This window comes from Brassica rapa, chromosome A10 (assembly GCF_000309985.2).
Source record: "Brassica rapa cultivar Chiifu-401-42 chromosome A10, CAAS_Brap_v3.01, whole genome shotgun sequence".
Classification (NCBI taxonomy): Eukaryota; Viridiplantae; Streptophyta; class Magnoliopsida; order Brassicales; family Brassicaceae; genus Brassica; species Brassica rapa.
Genome location: NC_024804.2, coordinates 8,539,945 through 8,566,509, shown reverse-complemented (window position 1 = coordinate 8,566,509; position 26,565 = coordinate 8,539,945). Strand labels below are relative to the sequence as shown.

At 33.0% G+C, this 26,565-nt stretch overlaps 2 protein-coding genes and 1 long non-coding RNA gene across 4 annotated transcripts; 2 read left to right on the top strand and 1 right to left on the bottom strand.

Moving 5' to 3' along the window:
• Positions 1–741: 741 nt before the first annotated feature.
• LOC103832797 (phosphoglucomutase, chloroplastic) lies at positions 742–5,362 on the top strand. Of its 2 annotated transcripts, none has more exons than XM_033282079.1 (22): positions 742–1,131; positions 1,194–1,259; positions 1,691–1,735; positions 1,800–1,892; positions 1,970–2,022; positions 2,124–2,175; positions 2,258–2,344; positions 2,449–2,517; positions 2,636–2,758; positions 2,847–2,899; positions 2,998–3,076; positions 3,164–3,228; positions 3,303–3,370; positions 3,450–3,568; positions 3,655–3,729; positions 3,823–3,938; positions 4,145–4,286; positions 4,360–4,441; positions 4,520–4,566; positions 4,656–4,733; positions 4,839–4,944; positions 5,027–5,362. In XM_033282079.1, exons 1-22 carry the CDS (start codon positions 913–915, stop codon positions 5,092–5,094), a joined length of 1,905 nt encoding a protein of 634 aa, XP_033137970.1. In that variant the 5' UTR covers positions 742–912; the 3' UTR covers positions 5,095–5,362. The 2 variants fall into 2 exon arrangements, with proteins under 2 accessions (XP_033137970.1, XP_009107139.1); XM_009108891.3 differs by having other exon boundaries at positions 745–1,131; positions 2,258–2,326.
• Positions 5,363–12,721: 7,359 nt separating this feature from the next.
• Positions 12,722–14,215, bottom strand: LOC117129013. Its single transcript, XR_004452572.1, has 2 exons — positions 13,772–14,215; positions 12,722–13,730 (listed from the first exon to the last, which is right to left on the bottom strand). It is a non-coding gene; the product is annotated as an uncharacterized LOC117129013 (long non-coding RNA).
• Positions 14,216–23,281: 9,066 nt separating this feature from the next.
• Positions 23,282–26,328, top strand: LOC103832808 (gibberellin 20 oxidase 2). Its single transcript, XM_009108902.3, has 3 exons — positions 23,282–25,321; positions 25,501–25,822; positions 25,899–26,328. The coding sequence occupies exons 1-3, from the start codon at positions 24,771–24,773 to the stop codon at positions 26,166–26,168; spliced, it is 1,143 nt and encodes a 380-aa protein (XP_009107150.1). The 5' UTR covers positions 23,282–24,770; the 3' UTR covers positions 26,169–26,328.
• The last annotated feature ends 237 nt before the right edge of the window (positions 26,329–26,565 follow it).

The following is a 26,565-nucleotide window of genomic DNA, read 5'->3' as shown; positions in this document are numbered from 1 at the left end:
AAGTAAATTAGTTGTTTTATTAGGCACAAAGTATGCAAACCAACTTTAGGGTGTTCTAGGAGTAATTAGACAGTAGGAAAATGTGTGATCAACGTAATTTTCTCACAGATAAAAATGCTTTTTGTTGCAGAAGTCCACAAAAAAAAAGAGAGAGTAGAATATACCATCGAATAAGTAGATGAGGACCTCCAATTCTCGGAAGGTGTATACGGTCCCGGGATTAGAGGTTTGGTGACAGCAATCTCCAATCTCAGTCTCGAACGACGGCACCGCCTGTTAGTGGATTCTTCTTCGTGCTGTCAGTGAGGCGATTTCGAACATCTTGGCGGTCCCGTGATGTGTTTCTTTGTGATGGTATTAATGATTGGGATTCTCGGAAGCTGTAGGGTTTTCCGTTGCTTCAATGTTTGAACTGCCTTTTTCTCCGAGAACTCGCGGCAACTGAGGTCTCAGTTCGCTTATCCTTTCTCTTTGGACCATCGATGCTACGCTAACTCCAGTTCGCCTCTACGGTCTCAGTCTGTCGTAATAGAGTCTACTTGTTCACTAAATGCTCTGTTTAGATTTCATTTCTGCATTCTGCTGCTTGTATTCTCTGTGTCTTTGTCAAAAAATGAAAAGTTGGTATAATAATTTAACATTTTACAAAAAAAAAAAAAAAAAAGTCGACAAAAAAAGAGAGTAGAATATACCATGGAATAAGTAGATGAGGTGGATCCTTCCTTCACTGAAACTTGAAACACAGAAGAATAAAAAGAAAAAGAAAAAAAAAAATAGTGTCTCTAGATAAGTGAAGCAAGTACATGTGGCAATCCTACACTTGCGATCTTCACCTTTCTCTCTCTCTCACACTCACTCTTAAACGCACACTTTCCCGAGTACCAATACTCGCGGCCTGAGCCAATCTCAGCAATGTCGTCGACCTATGCGAGATTCGACACCGTTTTTCTCCTTTCTAGATTCGCCGGCGCTAAGTACTCGCCGCTGTGGCCTTCTTCTTCATCATCGTCGTCGTCGCACTCTTCTCTCTTATCTTCCGGGACTCACCTTAGAGCCAAGCCGAATTCGCGTTTGCGATCGGTTACAGCAGCATCGTCTGGTCCTATCATCGCCGGAAGCGAAAGCATTGAGGTTTATTATCTCTTTCCCTCTGAATCCATCCGAATGATAGTTTTCTGAATTCGTTTTCACAGATCAAATCGTTGCCGACGAAGCCTATCGAGGGGCAGAAGACTGGAACTAGCGGCCTCCGCAAGAAGGTCCTAGTCTTACTTACTCACTCATTGGTTTTTTAGGGTCTTACCAAGCGTTTTTGTGATCATACTACCATTCCTACTTGTTAGTCCTGTTCCTTTGGTTGACGCAGCTACCTGCCACTGCGTCGGCGTCAATTTTTTTAATAAATTCTTGTTCGTTTCATTGAGGCCGGTACTGCTTCGGCGTCTAAACGCTGCTGCATCCTCGCGTCGATCGTCGAAAAAATCTGCGTCTGTGATTTAAACTGCATCGGCATCGGCGTCGGCATCTACAAAACTAACAACAACTATTTTCATTGACGCCGACGCTGACGCCGAAAACTGCGGCAACCAAACGAACATAACTGTTGTCTAATTTATCCAAAGCCTTGTAGTGTATGTGATTGGTTTGGTGTTGAAGAGCCAAGTTAAGTCTCGAATTTTCATGAATGCAGGTGAAAGTTTTCATGCAAGATAATTACCTAGCCAACTGGATCCAGGTGCTGCTTACTTCGATTGCTATTCTGAAAGGGTGACTTTTGCTAATCTTCTTGTGGTTTTTAGGCACTGTTTAATTCATTGCCCCTGGAGGACTATAAGGACGCCACATTGGTTTTAGGAGGTGATGGTCGTTACTTCAACAAAGAGGCCTCCCAGGTTATTTTTCAATCCCTTCCAAAAGTTATCTTACTCTCTACTCATTTCATTCTTCAAGCCCTACGCTTTTCTTGCAGATCATAATCAAAATTGCCGCTGGGAATGGAGTTGGAAAAATTTTAGTCGGACAGTTTGTTTCCTTACCCATTTAAAGTTTCTTGAAAGATTGGTACCATTGTTTATACGAATGAAACTTTGGCATCAGATTAACCTTAAACGTAATACTTGTAGGGAAGGCATTTTGTCAACCCCAGCGGTTTCCGCTGTAATCAGGAAACGAAAGGTAATCGTTTCTATTTATTTCTTCTTAGAGAGAGCTCAACATCATTTTTCCCCACAACTCATACTGATAATTATTCTCACAGGCAAATGGAGGATTTATTATGAGTGCAAGTCATAATCCTGGTGGACCTGAATATGACTGGGGTATCAAGGTGAATTATCAGTGGCATGTGTGGAGATTTCTGTCTTGAACAACGATGAATTATACTTGATAATATTTCTAGACGATGATGATGAATCACCTAACTTATCTGATCGTTATATTAATTTCCAGTTCAATTACAGCAGTGGTCAGCCAGCTCCTGAATCCATTACTGACAAAATTTATGGAAATACACTTTCAGTAAGTATCTGCTTAAGTTTGCTTGAGCTCTCTCTAGCTATGTTTTCCCTTGATGATCACTTTTGTATTCTCTCTCTTTTTTTTTGTTTAATGATCAAGTCTCTGCTACACATTTTAGATCTCTGAGATTAAGGTGGCAGAGATTCCCGACATTGATCTTTCTCATGTTGGAGTTACTAAATATGGGAATTTCAGTGTGGAAGTTATAGATCCTGTTTCCGATTACTTGGAGCTCATGGAGGTAAGAATATACTCCCATGCGTTTTCTATTTCATTGTTATGATCTTGGTATGCTTTGACACTGAATAGGTCCATGGTGTTTTATGCAGGATGTGTTTGACTTTGATCTCATTAGAGGTCTTCTTTCAAGATCAGATTTTGGGTATGTTCTTACATCTAGAGCCAAATAGGCTAGAAGTTTTCAGTGTCTTCTTTTTAGGTGCTGATGTTTTTGTTGTTGTTTCTTTGCTTTGCCTTTAGGTTCATGTTTGATGCCATGCATGCTGTTACTGGTGCTTATGCGAAACCAATTTTTGTCGATAATCTTGGAGCCAAACCGGTATGTCTTGGACATTAAGATAAATGTTACATTTTGTTTTTGAACTTTTAGAATTTTCAGATGATTGATGTAAATTATATATTGTAGGATTCAATTTCCAACGGAGTTCCCCTGGAAGATTTTGGGCATGGCCATCCAGATCCTAATTTGACGTAAGAAACAAACGTCAGAGATGTTTGACAATACTCACTTGGTATATAACCTCTATAAACCTTCTTACATACAGATACGCAAAGGATTTGGTTGATGTCATGTATCGTGACGATGGACCTGATTTCGGAGCAGCAAGTGATGGTATGATTGTGGACATACATCTTTCCATTGTTCTGGTTCGTTTAGCATAGTTACTGTAATAGTTTTTTTTTTCTGACAGGTGATGGTGACAGAAATATGGTCTTAGGAAACAAATTCTTTGTCACTCCTTCAGACTCTGTTGCTATCATTGCAGCCAATGCACAAGAAGCAATTCCATATTTCCGTGCTGGTCCTAAGGTGAGATTGCTATGCATAAGTTCTATTTCATCATTTTCTTAGATATAATGCCGGTTAAAGTTAATGGATGTTAATCTTATTCTCAGGGTCTAGCACGTTCTATGCCAACTAGTGGTGCTCTGGATCGTGTTGCCGAGAAGTTGAAGCTTCCTTTCTTCGAGGTAAATCAGTTTTTAGTCAACATATGTTTTATTTTTTTCAGGTGTACAACCAGATAAATGATCATGATATATTTCTTGATAATGTACTTGTAGGTTCCCACCGGATGGAAATTTTTTGGGAATCTTATGGATGCTGGAAAATTGTCAATCTGTGGAGAAGAGAGCTTTGGCACAGGTTCTGATCACATCCGTGAGAAGGATGGCATATGGTACGCTCTTTCTTAAACCTAATGCTAGATAGAAACTTTGTGAATATGCGACATGACAATCTTGATGCAATGTATGAAGATTATCGAGATGGTCGTCTTTACTTCATCATTTAAAAATTAGGTTTAAGGTGTCACTCGGAATTGTTCCCTACTCGCATTTCTTTATAAACTCACATTTTAGAATGACTCTTAACCTTAAATGACAGGGCTGTATTAGCGTGGCTTTCGATCCTAGCTCATCGCAACAAGGACAAGAAACCAGGGGAGAAGTTGGTTTCTGTTGCAGATGTTGTGAACGAGTACTGGGCGACATATGGAAGGAACTTTTTTTCCAGATACGACTATGAAGTAAGATTGTGTATGATTTTTGTAACAGGTCTCAAAATAATTAACTTTATTTTTTCCATGACTGTTGAATCAGGAATGTGAATCTGAAGGAGCCAATAAAATGATCGAATATCTTAGAGATATCGTGGCTAAGAGCAAGGCCGGTGAAAATTATGGTTAGGTTCAACCTAGTTCTTTTTGGCCGTACTTAAATTAATTTATTTCAAATGTTCATAACAATTTTCATCTCTCAGGAAACTATGTCCTCCAGTTTGCAGATGACTTTTCATACACGGACCCTGTAAGTCTGATAATAAATAATATTGATTATGGGGATCCAACCATGCCTGTACATACCTTTTATGGGAAAGTTTATATAATTGTGGGCAGGTTGATGGAAGTGTTGCATCCAAGCAAGGTGTTCGGTTTGTCTTCACGGATGGATCCAGAATCATATTTCGTTTATCCGTATGTTTTAAATCATATTAAGAGTTTCATATGTACAGAGAGACTCATTGTCCCCTAACACATTGTCCTTATATATATATATTATATTTTTTTTTTTGGTTCCAGGGAACTGGTTCAGCTGGTGCCACGGTTCGAATATACATTGAACAGTTTGAGCCAGACGTTTCAAAGCATGATGTGGATGCACAGATAGCTCTAAAACCTTTGATAGGCTCGTTCCTGTTTTTTTTCGTTTGACATAAAAATGTCAGTCATGAGTTTAGTAATGATTTATTCTTGGTTTCATGCTACAGATCTTGCATTGTCTGTATCAAAGCTGGAGGAGTTTACAGGGAGGGAGAAGCCCACTGTCATTACATGAGGGAAAAAAACTATTCTGTGTCACATGGTCCTTATGAAAGGCGAGTTGGGTTCCTGACTTCAGTTTTGTCTGCCATGTTTTTATTCGAAATTTCCAGAGCAATGAACTGCTTATCTATGTAACATATATATAACTTGATACGTCTAAAGGATATATTTTCTTTCATTGGTCGAGTCATGTTCGATGATTCATGACTATGTCTAGGAAATGAACTGCTTATTGGAAGATATTTGGTATGAGAACCAAAGTCCATTTTAAGATTTGTTTTCTCGGTGTATGTAATCATTTGCTACCATCCGGACCACTTTGTGATGAGAACAGTCGTCTCTTAGGCTGCTTGTAATTGGATGTTTCAACTCAATTATTTATATCTTCCATACATCCTCTTCACTGGTCTGTCCTGTTCCTCAGAGGAGACCAAGTGAATATTTGGTTGCAGGGTAAACAAGGTAGATAAGAAAGCAAAGAAGCTGCACTTGTTTATTTCGTCTATTAGAGGCTCCTTTAGCTGACAAATTTTCATGATAGAGACTATCTCCCGATGGCCCTTCAAAGACCAGTCCATTTGCTGTACAAGTAAAGACTTCTACACACATTATTATCAAATTTCTTGGATATTTTTTTTTCAATCTAGAAAGAACAATGAATATAGGGGTTATACTTATATTCTATGTCTCTGTCTCTGTCTTTCCCACATATTTACACAGATTATTGGTAATTAAGGATCTTTGTTTATTTTTTCTCATCTTGTCCTATTCCAAAGTTCTGTTCTGAGCACAAACGCCTGGTCGTATTCATATATCATAAACAGTGAGACATGCTTTTGGCGTTATTTAGCGATAAAGTCATGTCTTTTTCTAGAGAAATCAAGAAACAAAGATCTATAAGAGATCATCTCTGTTCCCTGATGTCTAGTGTCATCAGTTAAGACATACACACTCTCTCTCTCTCTCTCTCTGTCCACTCAAATAATGCCACAAGAGAAGAAAAAAGAAGGTAACCTTTTCAAAGTGGAAAAACAAGAGAATGAAACGGAACTATGTTATGTGTCCTTATTTTATGAACGAGTGACGAACCAGATGCTGAAACGTAGTCCATTGTGTTATGGTCGAGCATTGTAGTGGGTCTATCAATATCGTTGTAGTGATTTTCTTATCTTTTTAAAAGTAGAATGACATATGTCCTTTGTTCCCCACCTTCTTTTTATCTGTTGTGTCGCATAATGTATTGTTTTTTTTTTTTTTTGAAAAAAGTCGCATAATGTATTGTTGTTAGTATTTACATTGGTATCCACTGTATGAGTGACGAGTTCTCAACATATATATAATTAAAAAACAATAAAATATAGAATAAATATCTCGAAGTATTTCAAGTTTTCAGACACTGATTCTATATTTTATTTTAGTTCTTATTATATATTTGTTAAGATACCTTCTCTCATACTTCCAACTAGGTTGTTTTTAGATCCTTTAAGCGTACCTTTGACCTACATGCTGATCAGTTTGTTCTCCCTCTGGGATAACGGGTTTTTTCCAGCTGACCCGTCCGGATCTGATCATAGGTTACCAGAACATGACTTGTACGGGACTCTTAAGAAGAGAAGAGGCCCCGCCCCTCCTTTTCTTTTGTTTGTTTTCACTTTTGGAGATACATACACTTACCTGCAATTTTCCTGTTATGTGTGACAAGAATAAGAGAAAGTTATGGTTTGATAGTGAGATTGTCATGTCAAAAGCATCGTTATTTTTGTCGATTAGTGAAGAGGAGGGACCCCTCTTAGTGGTTTTATAAAGTAGAAACGCCAAGTGACAAGACAGGATTGGTTTTGTTTGATTCTCATAGTTTTCACTCGTAAAGATTTTTCTATCTTTTTCTTCAGGTTTTTCTTTTCATCCGTGCATGGAAAGTTGAATAGAAAAAACAAAAATGGGGCGCTTTTACTTCTCTTTGACGTAGCTTTTTCTTCCCATTCTACATCATTTCGCCTTTTTTTTGTTTCCTCTTTATGTCAATTGTTTTATAATCATTTTGATTTGAATTCCAAAAATAGAAATTGTCTTTAACAAAGTGTACCACCAGTATCTTTTAAATACATCTTTCTATGACTGGGAATGAGTTTGTGACTGAATTCAAAATTTGAATATAATCAGTAATGTAAAAACTGTCGAACGGATCATGTAAGGCAGTATTTTTAGTTTCACGTATTATCCAAACTTCATTAGAATCCAAATGGATATCTGAAAATCCTATTTTTATAATAAAACTGAATTGAAAAACTGAATTCATGATGACAAAAAAAAAGAAGTAATATTCAAAGGCGTATTTTAATTTAGATAAATACGTTTAATTCTCAACTTTATGTATTTTGGTCCTATCGTGAAAATAACTGATCTTAAGGCAAAATATTATTAACCAAATTCAAAATGAGTTTGGATCTAAACCAGAACTAAGAATAGGAAAGAACTTAGGTTCACCCCCTAGGGTGAATCTTTAAATTCACCCCACCCTTTATGACCAATCAATTTTCCACATAGATAATTAATTAAAAAATATTAAATTAAACAAAAAATAGTTACAAAAAATAAAAAATGCTAATTTTAACGACGATAACGCTTCCAGCGAAACCCTAAACCCTAAATTTTAAATTCTAAACCCTAAATTTTAAATTCTAAACTCAAATCTAAACCTCTAAACCAAAACACTATACCCTAAACTCTAATCCTAGACCCTAAACCCAAATCCTATATCCTAAACTCTAATCCTAGACCCTAAACCCAAATTATATACCTTAAACTCAAAAATAGACTATAAACCTAAACCCTATACCCTAAACCTAAGTCTTAGACCCTAAACCTAAACCGTAAACCTTAACCCAAACCCTATAACATCTAAGCTCGGGGTTGGGTTTAGGGTTTACCGTTTGGATTTTAGATCTAGGATTTGGGTTTAGGGTATAAGCTTTGAGTTTAGGATTTACGGTTTGGGTTTAGGATTTACGGTTTGGGTTTAGGGTCTAGGATTAGAGTTTAGGGTATAGGGTTTAGGATTTACGGTTTGGGTTTAGGATTTACGGTTTGGGTTTAGGGTCTAGGATTAGAGTTTAGGGTATAGGGTTTTGGTTTAGGAGTTTGAATTTGGGTTTCCAATTTAGGGTATAGAGTTTAGAATTTAATATTTTGGGTTTAGGGTTTCGCTGGAAGCGTTAGCGTCGTTAAAATTAGCATTTTTTATTTTTTTTAACTATTTTTTGTTTAATTTAATATTTTTTAATTAATTATCTATGTGGAAAGTTAATTGGTCATAAATGGTGGGGTGAATTTAAAGGTTCAATGTCCCTAAGAATAGTCATAACTCATAAGAATTACTCGAAATGGGAATATTATTAACCAAAGCCGACCTACACATATATATAAATCCAGATGAAGTCTAAGTGGGTGTTAGTACTTGAGATTCATGCGTGCTAGACGGTAACTAACCAATAGAAATTGATGTTAAGAACTTGATTAACATAGGAATTATTGTTATGGAAGTTGATTAGCTTAACTTAGTGACCGTATGCCTAAGGATTATAAATGGTTGATTATTTAAGCATCCTAGGTTAGTACCTGTTCATCCTAGCCAATAACCTTGAACCATGAATTTACCTTTCTTTTATTTTTATTGGTTTGACTTTGAGTAAACTTTTGTTGATGTTTCTATTTTTATTTTAACTTTAAAACCTTCTTTTATTTTTTCGTAGTTTAGGGCATTTTCTTAATTCCTAGTGTTCATTATGTCTCTAGTTCTATATAGATTCGATTCTAAAATGCTACAATAATATACCATTTGATTGTAGTATTGTTTACATCAAGTTAATTGGTATGTGCTTAAACGCTTAGTCACTTAGAGGCCAAGCATTAACATGGTTCTGGAGGCTTCAATCAAATTCTCTCGATAGTTTTCACCAACTATCAACATAATTTCTGAAAACTCCTCAATGTTCAATGTTTATTAGACAAGGATCATTTGCCACCAACTTCTGAAGGATGACACATGGTCCGAAAGAGTATCTTAAGAGTCTTCATGGAGCGATTTAAAATCTTAGTACCAAAAGTAATATTTTCCGACGCAGCTGCAGTAAAAGAACTACACAATACATTACAAATATAGTTGCTGTTCAAACGGACATACAAAAGAACACCAACATTACGTTGGAATATTCTCTCCATCGAAAAAACTGCTTCATCATCATGAAAGAGGGAAAATATTATTTCCTCTCTAGGCATAACACAATGAAGTCTCTCACAACAAGAAAGACGGCTGACCCTTATCAGGAGCCAAAATCAAGTTACGATAAACAAGACATGAAAAAATAATCCAATTATGTTATTAATGATTCAAAAACAAAGTGGAATGACTTCAACATGTCAATAGAAACCATCGAATAAGTGGGACAACAAGCGGAGGAGTCGAGTTACCTTTCATACACCGATAACAAATATTTCACTTTTCATAAACAAAACGACATGACACTGCATAATCCTCTCACCTCATGGATGCACTTATGTCCACATCGAATACATGCACAATAAAACCAGAAGCACTCCCAAACACTGGAAAACATAAGAAGCCATGGAATAAATCTCGATATCATTCTCAATAGAAGTCCCAAGACGGTCCTCTTAGTGACCGACAAGCTGATCAGGAAGGATCTGCCCGCCACGCCAACACGACAAACCTGACACTGATAAATAAAGACCACAAGTATTTCACCGTTATGGGTGGATCCGCTAACTCATCCCACGATAATCTAGAATGCGGCGACCTACACAATAAACTCAAAAGATCTTGGTCAGACCACAACAAATTCAAAATTAATAATGTTGGTTTACAAAGCAAACTTGATAGATCTTATAAGAGTAAACTTGGAACCATTGACCTTCATCACAAAATCAAACATTACACCAAAGACGATCATCCTAGTTAGCCTTCCGACCAGAGTAGCTGAATAACATTTACCTCAACAAACATGAATCTATCCAAGCAATCAAATAAACACAAAAGTGGAAAAACAAGAAAGGGGTGAATCCAACCGAGAGGATATAATACCTGAATTGAACAGTTGAAGCACCTGACATTCATAGCAAAACGTTGGGCTTGAAGGAGGCAGCAACTTAAAACATGAGCTTCAGAACCTGCAAAAGAGAGGTAATGCACTCTACCAAATCGACCAAGGAGCCAATCCAGTACTCGGATGACAACAATCCAAGAAAGTCTCCTCGCCGGAAGAAGAACCAAAAGACATCAATGGAGCCTCAAAATGAAACATTTCTCCGAGAGAAGAGAACATGAAACCGGTCTCTTCTGCGCCTCATCGGGTAACAACTCTGGACAGACGAGCGACCTAAGACAAAGAAAAACTGGACGAGCTCAAAACCCTCATCGAAGGCTAGAGCAATGCAAGATAAGGCAAGCGAGAAGGACATACAAAGCAAAAGCTGTCACCGGAGGAGAAGACACCACAACCATATAAAACAAAGCTAACCTACTAATCTTAGACAAAAAACACAAATTAAACCATAAAGCAAAAGCATCCTCGCGACCACCACCAACCTGTACACGCACTTACAAAATGAAACCGTCGCCTTTCCTGAGAAAAAAACTAGACTTGCTACCATGACAAAACGCCGAGGCGTGGTGAGGACTCCACTCCGCGATGAACAACAACTTTGGAAAAACTATAGAGCGGAGAGAAGAGAGCCCACCACATAGACTCACATGCCTCCGAACATGAAGAAAATCACCATATCTAAAAGGGAGAAAAAATCTATGAGGCCAACATCCAAGAAAAACCTGACACCTTTGGAACCTTGGCCCTCGCTGCCTTGTCAGAAATTCAGAAGAGAGCAACAATCGGCGTATCTACCTTGCCCCGGAGCATATGCTGACGAACACTGGCGAAGAAACCTCTGGAGCCCCCAAACATATCAACAGCTAGTAGGAAAAATGCGACAGAGAAGCAAGGGGAGAAAAGAGATAAGGAACAAGAGAAGCCTTCGGCGCCGGAGATACTGTTCACCGAATGTTGGAGCTAACTTTCACTGGATGCCGGAGCTAACTTTCACTGGATGCCGGAGCAAGCGGAGATAGATTAGTTTCTCACTTAAGAAAAGATGGATGGAGAGATGAGAAAAAAAATATTTTTAGTAAGAAAAAAGTTATTTTCCTTTTTTTTTTAATAAGAAAAAGTTCTCTGTTTTAATAAACTGACTTCTATTCCATTCAGTTTCAGATACTAATTTAAGTTGATAATATCAAATTTATTATATATATATCCCCTATAATCCTTGAACATTACAACATGTTTTCGTAGCCACGTGTCATCACGAGAATGATTCTTGGAATTTTTAGAAAAATAAGTTAGTCCATATAAATATATATTATACTTTTTATTAAACTAACTATCAAATTGATTAGTAGTGTACAAAAGAATGTTCTTTTTTTCATTAAATAAAAGTTACGGAGTTACCTAATATGATTAACATATATATGATAATTAATGATTATGAATAATACATATTTGATAACAATTTTTGTATTCTCTCTCTTTTTTGTTTAATTTTATATTATTAAAAGAAAATAAACAATCACACTAACCATATAATTAAAAATTTTAGATTTTTTCTTATATGTTATATTTTGAATTTTTTTTAAATGACTATAAATTACTAAAAATGGTAAAAGTCCCACACTGAAAATTTTGTGATCAATGGTTTAACTTTTTATGTTTAATCAAGATAAAAATGATCATAAGTCGTATGAATATGAAGTCTCATTAATAGATATTCATATTATATAAATATATATTAATTTCATTTAAATTAAATTATATACTATATAAAATATATTAGTTTCAAAATTTGCAGTGAGAAATTATTGAGATCTTAATATTTTAATTTTGAAATTTGTATTGAAAAGTCTCACAATAAATTTTTGTGATTAACGGTTTAAATTTTTGTTACAGAAAATATACAAATGTTAATAAAATCACATTAGTAGGAAGTGTCAATAATAAATATTTATATTATATGTATCTATGTCAATATCACTATAAATTAATTATATACCATATAAAGTAAATAAATTGATTGTTTTGATTTATTTACCAAAATCATGATTATAAATTAACAAAAAGAATTAGTTTTGATTTATGCGTTAACTCTAATGTATATAATTTTATGTATACATATTATTTTTTAAATATGTGGTTTCTAATATTGAAAGCCCTATATATATATATATTATTTCATTCAGATTAAATAATTTAGTCTTGATTTTAAGCTTTTAATGAAATATCATGACAAGATTTCAATCATCTCCTTTTGAGTTTATTCGAAGAATGAGAGATTTGATCATTCATCTAATATTTGTTTATCCATAATACACTATCTAGCTATTATAATTGTAAGAATGAGATATTTGAATTATTTATTATGTTTTTTTTGTTTTATCATTCAATAAATCAAACAGTTCTTAGTTTCCATATACTAGAATGGTAAAGTAGTATATATATTTTTATTTCTATATTCTTAAGTAACTAAACCTCAAAAGCATAGGTTAATAAAATAAGTAATTTGTTTTGTTGTTCTAGACATAGATGATTTTTAGACCGAACTGTGAATATATACTAGACAAACATTTATATTTCGAGTCTGCACTTACATTATTTAACAGCTTGATATATTAGATATGAACACTAACCTGTGAATATAGGTTGTAGGTGATGTCTTCAAAATTTTGATTCTTATATATGTAACTGGAGTGGAACTAATTTTACAGATGTCCATATTTTAAAATTGACACTTAGGTAATTCAGCGAATTCATAGAAGAAGTTAAAAAAAAATTAAACTCATATCAATGAGTAGTCAATAGTAAATAAATCGAGAACAGAAAACATAATGAATGTTGTCTATATGGTTTTGGTGATTTGTGTTAGCTGTAAAATTTATTTTATTTTGTGCATATGAAGTCTTAAAAATAATTAAAATGAGCTGTATACGTTAATTCTTCAACAACGATGATATATTTAAGAGACCAACATTCGAACACACATTAGTATTAAAAAATAATTACAATCGATAAAAATTTTATTATTACAAAATGTTAAAATCATTTAATAAACACACATTAATATTAAAATTCACTCCGTGCATGCGCGCGTATTATCATCTAGTATATAAATAACAAGTTTGCAATAAAAGATAAAATGCTATATGAGTGAATGGACGGGACTATTTGATTTAAAGTGACCATTTATTTATACGCTGTTTAACTTTTTACTTTTCTAATATATTTTCTAAAATGAGGTTTTTTTTTGATAAAGATTGCCTAGCATGAGTTATTATACCGATTATTTCATTTATTTTTGATTGATGGTATTTTTAAAATATATGAATTTTTTTGAAAGAGCAAAGGATCCAAAATTTGGACATCTTTTTTTTTGGGTGTAATTTTAGACGTCTTTGTTTGTTGGGAATTAGTTATTTTTTATATTTTGGGTTTTAATTATTTGGAGATTATTTGACTTATAAGTTATAACGACATGATGTATCATACTGCGACTAGATTTCAAAATAAAATTTTGTATAATACATACCTCTATATAATATAAGGGCTTGGATGATTTAGTATACATACCTTTTAAGATAAAGAAAAGTCTGTCAAAAAAAAAGATAAAGAAAAGTATTTTTAGAAAATAAAGATGTTTTCTTAAAAAGAAATTGAATGGCCAGTCTTGAGATAGTATGAATACAAATATGAAAAATTGTAAATTATTCATTCGTATAACCAGTATACAAAAAATAAAATGAATATTTTCCTATCATGTGTTTCCTTTTTTAAAATTTCTTTGTTTCCTTAGATGTTATTAGCGTTTGTTCTAGGGCTGTTCAATATGGTAAAACCGAACCGTACTGAACCGAACCGAACCAAAATAGACAATATGGTTTGGTTTTGGTATATACCATATAAACCGAATGGATATAATTTTATAAAAACCGTAGGATTTGGATATGGTTTGGTATATAACCGATTAAACCGAATAAACCGAACAAAACCGATTAAAAGTATAAACATGTAAATATGTATCTATTTTATAACAATACATGAAAATCTATTTGTTACATAAGTTAAATTTGTGTTAATAACTATTACCATAATTTTATAGTAATAAAAAACTTTAATTTGTAAAACGTTTGAACTATAGCTAAATAACAATACATCGCAATTCATACATCTTATTTTCTAAGTCTTTTTTGATCTTTTTTATTTATTTTAGTCTTCACTAAATTAATATGAAGATTATAAATTTGATAGACAATAATTAATGGAAAATTTTCAATTGAAAAAGTATAACTTTAATGAACACTAAATATGGAAGAGTGGAAAAACTTTTCTTTCATGTTTCTATTTTGTTTCATATTTTTATTTTCAAAATTTCAAGCTTTGATTTTAGTTATAGATTTGATTATTTTATTTGATGGTAGAGGCATTTTTACTTTTTTGTTCATTTATTTGAACATGTAATATATTTTTAATAAATGGCTGTATTGACAATATGACTCTAAAATTCATATAATATGATCTCAAACAAAATAATTATGTTTTTGGTATAAAACCGAATAAAACCGACAGTATATAAACCGAACCGAAGTAAATATGGATTTAGAATGGTAGTTATATTTTACTAACCGAAATACCGAAAACGGAAAAAAACCGAACCGAAACCGAACCGATATCCGGATTGAACACTTGTTCACATCACTCTGAGACAAAGAGACTAGGACTCAAGCTCTTTCCCCACGAAGAATACCTATACATCTTCCCCGACTCTAAAGATTATATGCAGTCCAGATTGTGATCTACAGTTGTTAAAGAAAGTTAAGAAGTAATGGTTGGGATGGGCTCTAACTAAAACTGCTATCCAGTGCCTTCTTACTTTTTTTTTGAATTATACAAAAGTATCCTGGTCCCACAGAAGTAATCCAGACTAGTCACGTGTTGCCACGTGTCGGTTCTCTGTCCTTGGTGATGCTGAAATGTTAATTTTCAAGTGGCCGAAATGTTAATTCTCCAGTGTCCGAAATTCAAACCCAGATGGCGGTACTCACAACTGTAATCCCTTTACCACTAGAGCTAGAAGCTCCGGTTAATACCACATGTCGCCCACAGTGGGGTTCGAACCCACGACCACAAGGTCCAGTGCCTTCTTAACATTATTAACATTATTAAATTCTACTCAAAGCCTTTAAACCCAGTGCGAAACCGAACAAACCGAAGGAAGAAACCAAATTTGATTCTTGGGTTCATCCTAATACAAACAAAAAATGGGTCCCACTACCACCACCTCCAGATCGATCAATCCTCCATCCCAATTGTCTTCTCTGGAACCCTAATCATCCTAATCGGATTCATGTTCTTCCCCCAATCCCCCAAATTGATTTCGGCATTTTGAAATTTACATACAAACGTTCGATCCCCCAGCCTAATTCGTGTTAACTTTGGCTTCTTCTCCAAATCCCCCAATTCATTTTCTTGGATTTGACCAATTGGGGCTTGAAATCCGTAACAAATGATCGATCGTTTGGTTCATGTCATGTTTTGTAGAAAATATTGTGGTGGAAATCAATTTTAGATATGTCTATCTATCGATCCTCGAATTGATACAATTCGATAGATGTGTAACTACATATAACTGGGTCAACTTAGTAGAAATAATATTTGTTCTCATTAAGTATAACACTGCTTTACGTGTTTCTGAAAATTGGTGTATAACATAGTTACACTTTAAGCAACTGATTCGCAGTGTTTTGAAAGTCAGGGCATAACAGAGAAATATTTTGAACAACTTTTTCATTGTGTTTTGAAAATCGTTGTATAACAGAGCAATACATTGAACAACTACTTATATTATCAATAAGAGTTTGAAATTACGTAATTTGATTAAGAAGAAACATAAACTTAACAAAAATTTGGAATTACATAATTTGATAGAAGAAACATAAACTTATAGATTGCATCCGAGTTTTCACGACGATAACGCTCCGCGCAAAATACAACTTTTTGCAAGTATGTAAAACTAGAATACTAGGAACAACGTTTTGCAAGCTAAGTAACACATGTCAATTTTTACCGACAAATTTAGTGTAAACCCATAGTGTGAATGCATAGTGTAAACGTATAGTGTGAACATATATGGGTCTGACTGGTGACCGATTGGGAAACAAGAGAAACAGATAGAAAATCAAGAATGAAAAGAAATGGTTGTTCCTTCTCAAATTTAACAAAGAATAATTTTGTTCTTTAATTCTCTACAAAAAAAAAGAATGAGAGAAAATGAGAGAAAATTATTATTCATTGTGAATGGGAATTTTTTATAGAAACGTTATGGAATGCATTATTCATCATCTTTCCTTAGTCACCATTCATATCCATAGTGTGTTTTGTGAATTTTTAGTTTTGTTAACAATTGTGCTTGTAATGTTTTATATTGTAATTTATTTTATCCTAACATGAAAAGTATATATTTGTTGAAATTAAATTAGTTTTACCAATACGCCTATGTAGTGAATATATATATATATATATATGTTGTTTTGAAAAATTATAACTTATTAAAATACATTTTTTTTTTACTTTTTTTCAACTCAACTTACTAATCATAGGCTTAGCTGATGAATGTAATGATTACACAGAGATAGACTAGTATTAATATGCAGACATTAAAAGAAGATGGTTATCAAAAAGACATATCCTTTAAATAATATCCGTTCCACTCCTTAATAATAATACTATCATTATGAGAAACTTTTCATCACAACTCTATCTCTCTCATTGTCGAAAATCGGAACCCTCACTCTCTCTCTCAAACTCTTTCATAATCAAATAGAGATAATGGAAGAATTTCCAATCCTTTCTCTGCCTGAAGAAAACCAAGCGTTAGTGGTGCACAGTGTATCCACTAACTCATTCGGATTTCTATAGGCTGAGAGCTATATGCAAGTCTATGATGGCATTAAAAGAGCGTCCCAGAGTTTACGCATCTTTTGATGTGTTTAACTTCTCTTGGTATATACAAACGCCTCACTTGTTGTTACAAATTTGCTACTTGACGGAAACTTGAGTATACTTTACATCAAAGATGTACAATTTTTCTTCACATTCGACCTCAAAAAAAACTTGCTTTTATGAAGATGATTCGTGTGTGCTTTGTACACCTACGCTATATCACACAAGATGTTTTGGGATGATGAGGAGTATTTCTCACATTTCATAGGAAATTCGTTGACAGGATAGGCATGGTGGTTACATATGTAAGTTGGGGTTGTGTATAGCTCACAACGATGTTTGCAACAAAGAGGGATGAGTTCATGTCATCCATCATTCCCTTATTTTATAGTTGCCAATGTACTCCTTTTTTGGTCCGAGATTTGTATCTTTGTACATTGGTAACAATAATGGTAACAACATGTGTAACCACTGATTTTGGATAAGAGACGTTGGTCTTTTTTACTGTAATTTTTAGCCGATGATAGCTTTTTTGGACAGTAAGCTTTGGTGACTGACCTAATTTCAGTTTCAAGTTTCCTTCTTATGTTTGTGGAATATGCTAATTTAGCAAACATAAGCAGTTTTACAAAGTGGCACTTTTTTATATCCAGTACTACAAGGCTATACTTAGTGCGACTATGTAAACCCAATAAAACTAAAACACTAGGTATTACCAACTGGTTAAGATAATATCGTAATGAATTAAAGTTCATACAAAATTCTGAAATTTTTCCAGTTTTTCCTAATTATTACCGAACTCGGTGAATGCCACCGAAGGAACCACCCAGACAGGAACCACCGAAAAGTATTTTGCGAAATCGATCGTGTTTGTGTAGATAAGGGAGAGACAATACGGAGAAAGAGAAATCTGGATTTTGATCCGTGTTCTTCATTTGAAAAATCTTATTATGATCCTCAATTTGATTTGATTTGATTCTCAAACTATTTCTTTTTAAGTTTTAACCCGTTTAAGTCGAATATATCTGAATACGTCGGATTGGTCCGGTCTAAATTTAAATAACCCACGTCTGGTTAACCATCAAATAACCAAATGGGTTGGTTTTCAAAAATTGTTCGATAATTTGACTCAATAGTTGGTTCACTTAGACCATCTCCAATGAGACTATTTTTCCCTCTATAATTTACACCAAAAATATATAGAGTAACTCTATTATAATGTAACTCTTGCTCCAATGGTGTTACTCTATGATAGAGTTACTCTATTATAGAGTGAAATATGGAGAAATGTCACTTTTCCACTCCAAATATAGAGTAAAATATGACATTCATCTATATTTCATTCTATAATAGAGTAACTCTATTATAAGTAACACCATTGGAGCAAAAGTTACATTATAATAGAGTTATTCTATTTTTGGTGTAAATTATAGAGGAAAAAATAGAGTGTTACTGGAGATGCCCTTAAGGTAATTCTTTCAGAGTTTACAAGAAAAAACGGTATTTTGCTATCTATTTTGAATTAAAGTAAATAACATTTTTTACATTAGAAGTATATCAGATAGCATCTTTAGTTTAAGGTCTATTTCCAGCGGATCGCCCAAGTTCAGATGACTTTGATTTGGTAGGCAGCGAGCAAAATATTTGCCTGTCGCAGAAGTTGTTACTTTTGGTAGTAGCAAAATGTTTTTACTTCATCGTCTTCATTCTTGTCTCGACTGGTAAATTATGCTGCTTCACTTGCCTCGTCCTCATGCCATCTTTGTAATTGTCATTTCGAATACTGAAAACAAGCCAATCAAACTTTGACTTTATTTACATTTTCGGGTCAGTGATTTTCTGAATAAATTTCGAGTTTATGGTCTTGGTTCTACGGAGATGGGAAAAATGCAAAAGAAATTCAAATCTACAGAAAAGGACTTGAGAGTTTTGTTGATGGCTCTAGAATGAGAAAGTGACCTCATCATAAGCCAATTCAGACAAGCACCACTACAATCTTTGTAACCAACGTGCATCTTGTCTTATTGTCGCACTACGGAGTTGACATTTTTGGTGGTTAAGTCTTTATCACTCATCAATATCCACAGTCACTTACAGATTTTCTTAGGAAATGTGAAATAAATTATCTTCACTAGTATTGGAACTAATTTTCTCATTTTGTCAATGAAACTGGTGACCTTATGAACAGTTTATCGTTGAAAAGTTACCGAGGTTTACCAGTTGGTCAAAATCATATTCCCTCTGTTTCTAAAAGATGCATGTTATAGTTTTTTGACACATATTAAAAAAATATAAAATTGTATTTTCTAATACATTGTTTTTCTTAATTAACTATTTTCAATAACTTTTAACCAATGAGATTTTATTAAATATAATTGTATCTTTTTTAAAATTATAATTTTTCATTAATTAATGTATTGAAAATGTAAAAATGTATCTTTTTGAAACAATTTTTTTTTTCTAAAACATGGATCTTTTAGGAATAGAGAGAGTATTTACTAGTGTTAGTGTTGGAGCACGTTACGGATGTAGTGATCATATATTATTGAACTCGTTTATTATGGTTATAGATTTTTAGTATTATACTTGATTCGAGAAAATGGGTAATTATTTACTGTTGAGCACGTAACGGACACTTGTTCCAAGTTCCAACTCATTTATTACTGGTAATAATACGGAACGTTCTTGTTTTTTTTGTAAACTGGCTTAAAACAGAACGTTCTTGTTGCTCAGAAATAAAAAATACAGAACGTTCTTCGTTCAAAAGATAGTATATAACGTCCTGAAACTAATTCACATCTCGTCTTTCACCACCTACCAGGCATTCCTTCCAGTCGAGAGACTGGCGTTCCTCAAAAAAATCTACTACATAAAAAACTATCTAGGAAAAAAAATCCTGAGTCTTTCTTATTGTCTGGTCTTACGTAATTATTTGTAAAAATTAGTTAACCAAATAATTAAAATATTTGAATTGGACAAATCAGATTCAAATAATTTAATATTTCATTATCCGCTACACGATTTCATTGTATTCTTAAAAATTAGTTGTTTTTATATTTTGATCCCAAGTAACGAAATACTACTAAAAATGGAATTTAAATAGATCTTTTCATTTGCAATAGCAATCATTTCGTTATCAGTTTTTGTTCTGAGCCATGTACTGTAGTTTTATAAAAGGGATGGACTACTTAATTTTTTGATTCATTTATTGGTTGGACATGCCCATGTGTGATGATTTTGACTGAATTTTCTATTTTGAGATTAGACCAATAGAATCTAAGAGCATCTTTACAATGAATGTTCTGAAAAACAAAATTGACATCAAAAACTCCATAATTTTATTAATTACTCCCTCTGTTTTTTTTTAAATGACGTTCTATAAGTTTCACACAAATTAAGGCACCTAATACAATATCTGTTCTATCCTCTCCATCAATTAATTATCATCTCTCGTTACACACATTCTTTTTAAAAAAAGAAAATATAATAAGGGTAAATAAAGTCTTATTTCACTATATCTTGCATTGTTTTCCGAGGACGTCAACTATAATGATACAAAACAAATATTCTAAAACGTCTTTTAAAAGAAAACAGAGGGAGTAGATTCTAAGAGGGTGGTTTGAAGAACCATTAAATTTGGAATCTGTGTTTCTACATAAAACAAAAAACAAGACCTCGAGCACGAAAACAGCTCGGACATTCAAAGAATGAGGAAAAAAATATATGGAGCAGAAATTAATATAAAACGGATAAGCGATAATTCTTCCAATTCGGCCAAAAAGGATGCTCATTCTTCTTCATCTTCTTCATTATATGTCTCGTAATTTTCATTTTTCTTTGAGATCCAATAGAAAATAAACGCACAACTTGATAAATTAAAATTGAAAAAGTTTAAATTCTTACATATGATGTGGAACTAAAATTTCTCCTAACACAGCCAAAACACAACCTCGGGAACCTCTGCCCCCTGCCAACTATAAAAACAGACACCACGAAAAGAATCCATTGATTTAATTAACTTGTTTTTGCCCATTAAAATACCCAATTAGTTCCTGTTCCCATGCAATTTGTTTGTTGGAACGAAGCTAAAATTGATTCCGGAGGATGTATTGATATTGTAAATTTTTAGTGACCAAATACGGATCGATTTCATACGCGTAGGCATCCATTTAAAACAAATTGAACTAGTTGTTAATTGACCGAACGAAAAACTCAAATGTTGTTATACACTGAACGTAAACGAATTTTAAGATGATGTAAATAAATAAAATCTGATTACGTTGTTGATAATGGCTGAAAATTTGGGTTTTAACCACGTGAATGTGCCCGGGTGGCGCATAGTATCTCAGTGTCCCTAAGAAACATGGTTCGAATCTGCGTCAACTCAGATTTATACATCTATATAGGCAGGCGACATGGGTACTAATTCCCCTTGTGAGCTTACCGGGTCTGCCTGGGGCCGTAGTCAAACTCTCAGCGGACTAGTCGGTTGGGTCTCGACCCACCGGATATCCCCGAATTATCAGAAAAAAAAAATTGGTTCTTAAATCTTCTTTAAGAGTTTTGATTTCCCAATAATAGATGAGAATTACTGTATAACTCTTAAATCTAATTATTGAAAATGGATAAAAAAAAACCTCAAAATTCATTAAACAGAAAAGATAATTTCGTCTCAGAATAAAATGGGTGGAGGTCTTTCAAAAAAAGGGAGTTGTGGCGCTATCATGTCTATGTTGCATGTAAACTCGGTTGATAATCTGTCTTTTATTTGTTTTTCTGGAAAACATTTTTAAATCAAAATCTCTTGGAAACCCACTGAACATATTTCTTGAAATTTTTATTATGAAAACGCTATTTAAAAACACAAGATTCTTTTTTTGAGAATGCAAAGGATATTCTTTTTTTTCTTTAAAGATAATCTATTTATATTTAATGAATATAAGGATAAATCTTTTATTTCCTAATTTTATCGAAAGAAACATGCTTTATTTTCTACTCTTTGATAATTTTTTTATAGAATCTACAAAGAAAAATAATACTATTTCATTACTTGATTTTTTTTATCTTAGATAAAACAAATATAGAAATTAATAAATTTATATATTGATCAATCATATATATATATATATATATATATATGTAATATTTTAAATGTTTGTATTTCTAAAAAAAATTAAATATCATGTTTTCATGTTTCAAAATATTTTGTTTTCGTGTATCCATTTCCGGTTCCACGAAAGCTAGATCAAGATCCTTCTTAGTTTAAAGAGATTTTCATTAATAAATTTTAAAAATTTAATAGTTATATTTGAATACTATTTAGTTTTCTTCATTTTAAAAAGTTTTCAAATGAATATTTCTTTCATTTAATAAATAGGTTTTGTATTTGATAAAGAACAACATATAACTTTTTTGTAAGGTTAAATTTTAAATATTTCTTAATCAATGGTTAGACATTCTTAAAATTTTGTTGTATTCTGTACACACATTTGACACTATTCGGTATCATCTCTAAAAGTATCTCCAAAAATATCACCATTTTGAAATTTCTAAAAATCTATATTTGAAGTTTCAAGGTGCTCTTCTCCACAAAAAAAACTTCAAATTTAACTTCAAAATTATTTATATTTTACACTATAGTTTTATATTGGTCATAATTAATAAAAATCCATAATATTTTTATATATGTACTAGTTATTAAACTACAAGAAAAATACCATACTATTTCATAAAATTATTTTTGTAATGCTACATCTTCGGTTACACCGAATTTGTTTGGACAATATTTTGGAGATTTTAGAGGTTCCGGGGAAAATTTATCAGACTGTTTGTTTTGTTGTAATATTTAAATTTATGCAATAATTATGTCTTCATGTATCCCTTTTTTATTAAGTTTGTTTTGTAATATTCTTGTTATTTAATTCTAGTTGAAAATATTAAAAATCTTATTTTCAGATTTTTATTAATTTTATGAGTAAAACTTGAATTTATAAAAAACAAATTTGAAATATTTATGAGATACCAAAATTTTAAGGATTAAAACGATAAACGAGAAAATACTTAAGAATTATAAATGTGATATTTAATTAATTTTAAGAACCAAATGCAAATAAAAAGACAAAACTTCAAATTTTAAGTTTTGATTAGTGAAACTTCAAGTTTGAAGTTTCCTTCTTAAAACTTCAAATTTGAAGTCTTAAATTTTCTTTTTGGAGAGCAAAAAAATTATATATTTGAAGTTATGGAGTTTCTTTTGGAGATGCTTTTATATATTAATTGAGAAACATTTTTAAGTTATACATTCTTAAGAAACATATATATTTTTTAAGTTGTAACGTTGACTACAATGCTTATATGTAAATATCATAACTCTTATCACTAATCATATTAAAAAAAAACAATTACTTGAAAATATTACACGACTTCCATCATATATAATAAAATGGACCGCTCATTAATCAAATGCTCAAAAAAGTTTTTTTTCTCATTCTTTCTTTAAATAAATGCTACTAAATTACCTAATGTGATTTACAATTAATATTAAGTTAATGATACTGAACAATAAAGATTTGATAACAATTTATATTATTAAAATAAATTTTAAAATCATATTAATCATATACTAAACTTTTTCTGTTGCATATGTTACATTTAAATATTTGAAAACGATTATAATTAAACTACCAAAGCTGTCAAAAGTCTCATATAAAAAATTGTGATCAGTAATTTAAAAATTTTGTTATAGAAAGATACAAATGATCATAAATCCATACGAAGATTAAGCATAATTTAATAGATACTATTAAATATTCATACTAAAATCTTCTGTCTATCTATTTACACATCAGTTAAATTTAACTATCTACCATATAAAATTTTATAAATGATGACAACAAAAATTGATAAATATTTTAGTTAAATTTTTTAAATATATATCATATGTTAATTGATAAAAATTCAAACACTTTTATAAATTTAACTTGATCAAATCATAAAAATATATTTTACATATCTTTTGTTATTATTTAATACATGTTTTATAAAATATCCCATTCTAGGTGCGTGGATTGTTTTTTTTTTATAACTAAAAAAGTGTTTTCACCTCTTTGCCGGAAACCCAAGCATTGTAAATAGTCTCTCCCACCGTGAATTGAATCCAAGTGGCGAAAGTTACAACCGCAACCCCTTTACCACTAGGCCAACTCAACGTTATATGAAATGATTGCAAGATTCCGTAGGAAAGTATTACTATTGTATAGGATAAAGGCTGAATCCAACATGCAGGAATACCATGCACATGAGCAAAGGCGCATTTAATTTAGGGATTACTTGTCGTCTAGTTTTTTTTTGTCTTATTGATTGAGACCAAATGTTGAGTTCAATATTTCCAATTTTGAACTACTATTATATTTACTTAAACAAGATACTAGATTAGTATAAATCCCAAACTCCTCTACAAAATGCTGGAAACAAAAAATGGAACCAAATTATTGTGAAGAAAAACAAATGTACACTAACTAGACTTGAAACTTGCTTATATAAAGACTTAAGGACCACATTTGTTTCCCCATCTCCTCAACAACAAAACTCAGAACAAGACAACAAAAACACAAAAACTCTCCCCTAAAAGATGGCGATAATTTGCACAACACCAACGACATCTCCTGCAGAGAAAGAACAAGAACCAAAACAAGATCTTGAAAACGACCAAACTCCTCCCTTAATCTTCAACCCTTCTCTTCTTAACGTCCAATCTCAAATCCCAAACCAATTCATTTGGCCTGACAAAGAGAAACCTTCAATTGACATTCCCGAGCTCAACGTCCCTTTCATCGATCTTTCGAGCCAAGACACAACTCTAGAGGCTTCTAGACTCATCGCAGAAGCTTGCACCAAACACGGTTTCTTCCTCGTCGTCAATCATGGAGTCAGCGAGTCGCTCATATCCGATGCTCACCGTTACATGGAAAGTTTCTTCGACATGCCTCTCGCCGGGAAACAGAGAGCCCAAAGAAAACCTGGTGAGAGCTGGGGCTACGCCAGTAGCTTCACCGGAAGATTCTCCACCAAGCTCCCATGGAAGGAGACTCTCTCTTTCCCGTTTTCCAACGAAATAAGTGGATCAAGAACCGTTCAAGATTACTTCTCCGGTACATTAGGACAAGAGTTTGAACAGTTTGGGTACGTGTCCTAAACCAGAACAAAGAAATATAAAACAGAGCAAAAAAAACAAATATGTCATGTATATGTTCCTCTGTTTTCTAGCCTTGAGTAAACCGGTTTCTTATAACGGAATTATTAAACCGGAAATAAATTTGACCGGCTTTGTTAATGTTTTACCCCGGTTAATATGTTTACAGGAGGGTGTATCAAAACTACTGTGAAGCAATGAGCAGCCTGTCACTCGAAATCATGGAGCTTCTTGGTCTTAGTTTAGGCATAAAGACAGATCATTTCAGGGAATTTTTTGAGGAGAATGATTCGATAATGAGGCTAAATCATTATCCTCCATGCCAAACACCAGATCTCACATTAGGTACAGGACCACATTGTGATCCAAGCTCTTTGACTATTCTTCACCAAGACCAAGTCAATGGCCTTCAAGTCTTTGTTGAAAATCAATGGCAATCCATTCTCCCCAATCCTAAAGCTTTCGTCGTCAATATTGGTGACACTTTCATGGTATAGTTAATGATCTAAAATGGAAATACATTTTGGTTACTTCTATAAAGATAGTTGATAAATTTTGGTTATGTAGGCTCTATCGAACGGGATATTCAAGAGTTGTTTGCATAGAGCGGTTGTGAACAGAGAGAGCGCGAGGACATCAATGGCTTTTTTCTTGTGTCCAAAGAAAGACAAAGTTGTGAAGCCACCAAGTAAGATTTTGGAGAAGATGACACCAAGAAGATACCCTGATTTTACTTGGCCTATGTTCCTTGAGTTCACTCAAAAGCATTACCGAGCAGATGTCAATACTCTCGATTCCTTTACAAATTGGATCATTACCAACAAATTCACCGTCTAAGAAACCAAGTTACCATCGAAATCAATATTCATTCTTAGTTACTGGCTCTTTTGTTCTCATGGTGAAATGCATTCCCATGGTTTCAAATTTCAAAACGTTTGTATATTTTTCCAAGAATCACAGTGTGGAATATGAATGCTTGTTAAACCAAAAACCTAAACATACTAAGTCCAACGATCAGTAGACAGTAAACAAGACAAAATAATTTAAAGGGAAACAATAAAAATAGAAGAAAAGAAGATGGAAAGATAGAAGATGCAAAGATGATAGAATACCAGTTCCAGAGATTTCTTTGATACCAATTGACAAGCCCCTGGATAGAACCGGATCTCTGGAAGGGCAGATGGATAATCCAAGATAACTTGATCAAGCGTGAAACCTTAACCAAGGGTATATT

Bases quoted from the DNA above. Each gene is read 5' to 3' on its own strand.
- LOC103832797 (XM_033282079.1), top strand. From the start codon at position 913: ATGTCGTCGACCTATGCGAGATTCGACACCGTTTTTCTCCTTTCTAGA. The intron at 2,345-2,448 runs GTGTGGAGATTT...ATTAATTTCCAG, and splicing joins AGGTGAATTATCAGTGGCAT to TTCAATTACAGCAGTGGTCA. The intron at 3,569-3,654 runs GTGAGATTGCTA...TCTTATTCTCAG, and splicing joins ATTTCCGTGCTGGTCCTAAG to GGTCTAGCACGTTCTATGCC.
- LOC103832808 (XM_009108902.3), top strand. From the start codon at position 24,771: ATGGCGATAATTTGCACAACACCAACGACATCTCCTGCAGAGAAAGAA. The intron at 25,322-25,500 runs GTACGTGTCCTA...ATATGTTTACAG, and splicing joins CAAGAGTTTGAACAGTTTGG to GAGGGTGTATCAAAACTACT. The intron at 25,823-25,898 runs GTATAGTTAATG...TTGGTTATGTAG, and splicing joins ATATTGGTGACACTTTCATG to GCTCTATCGAACGGGATATT.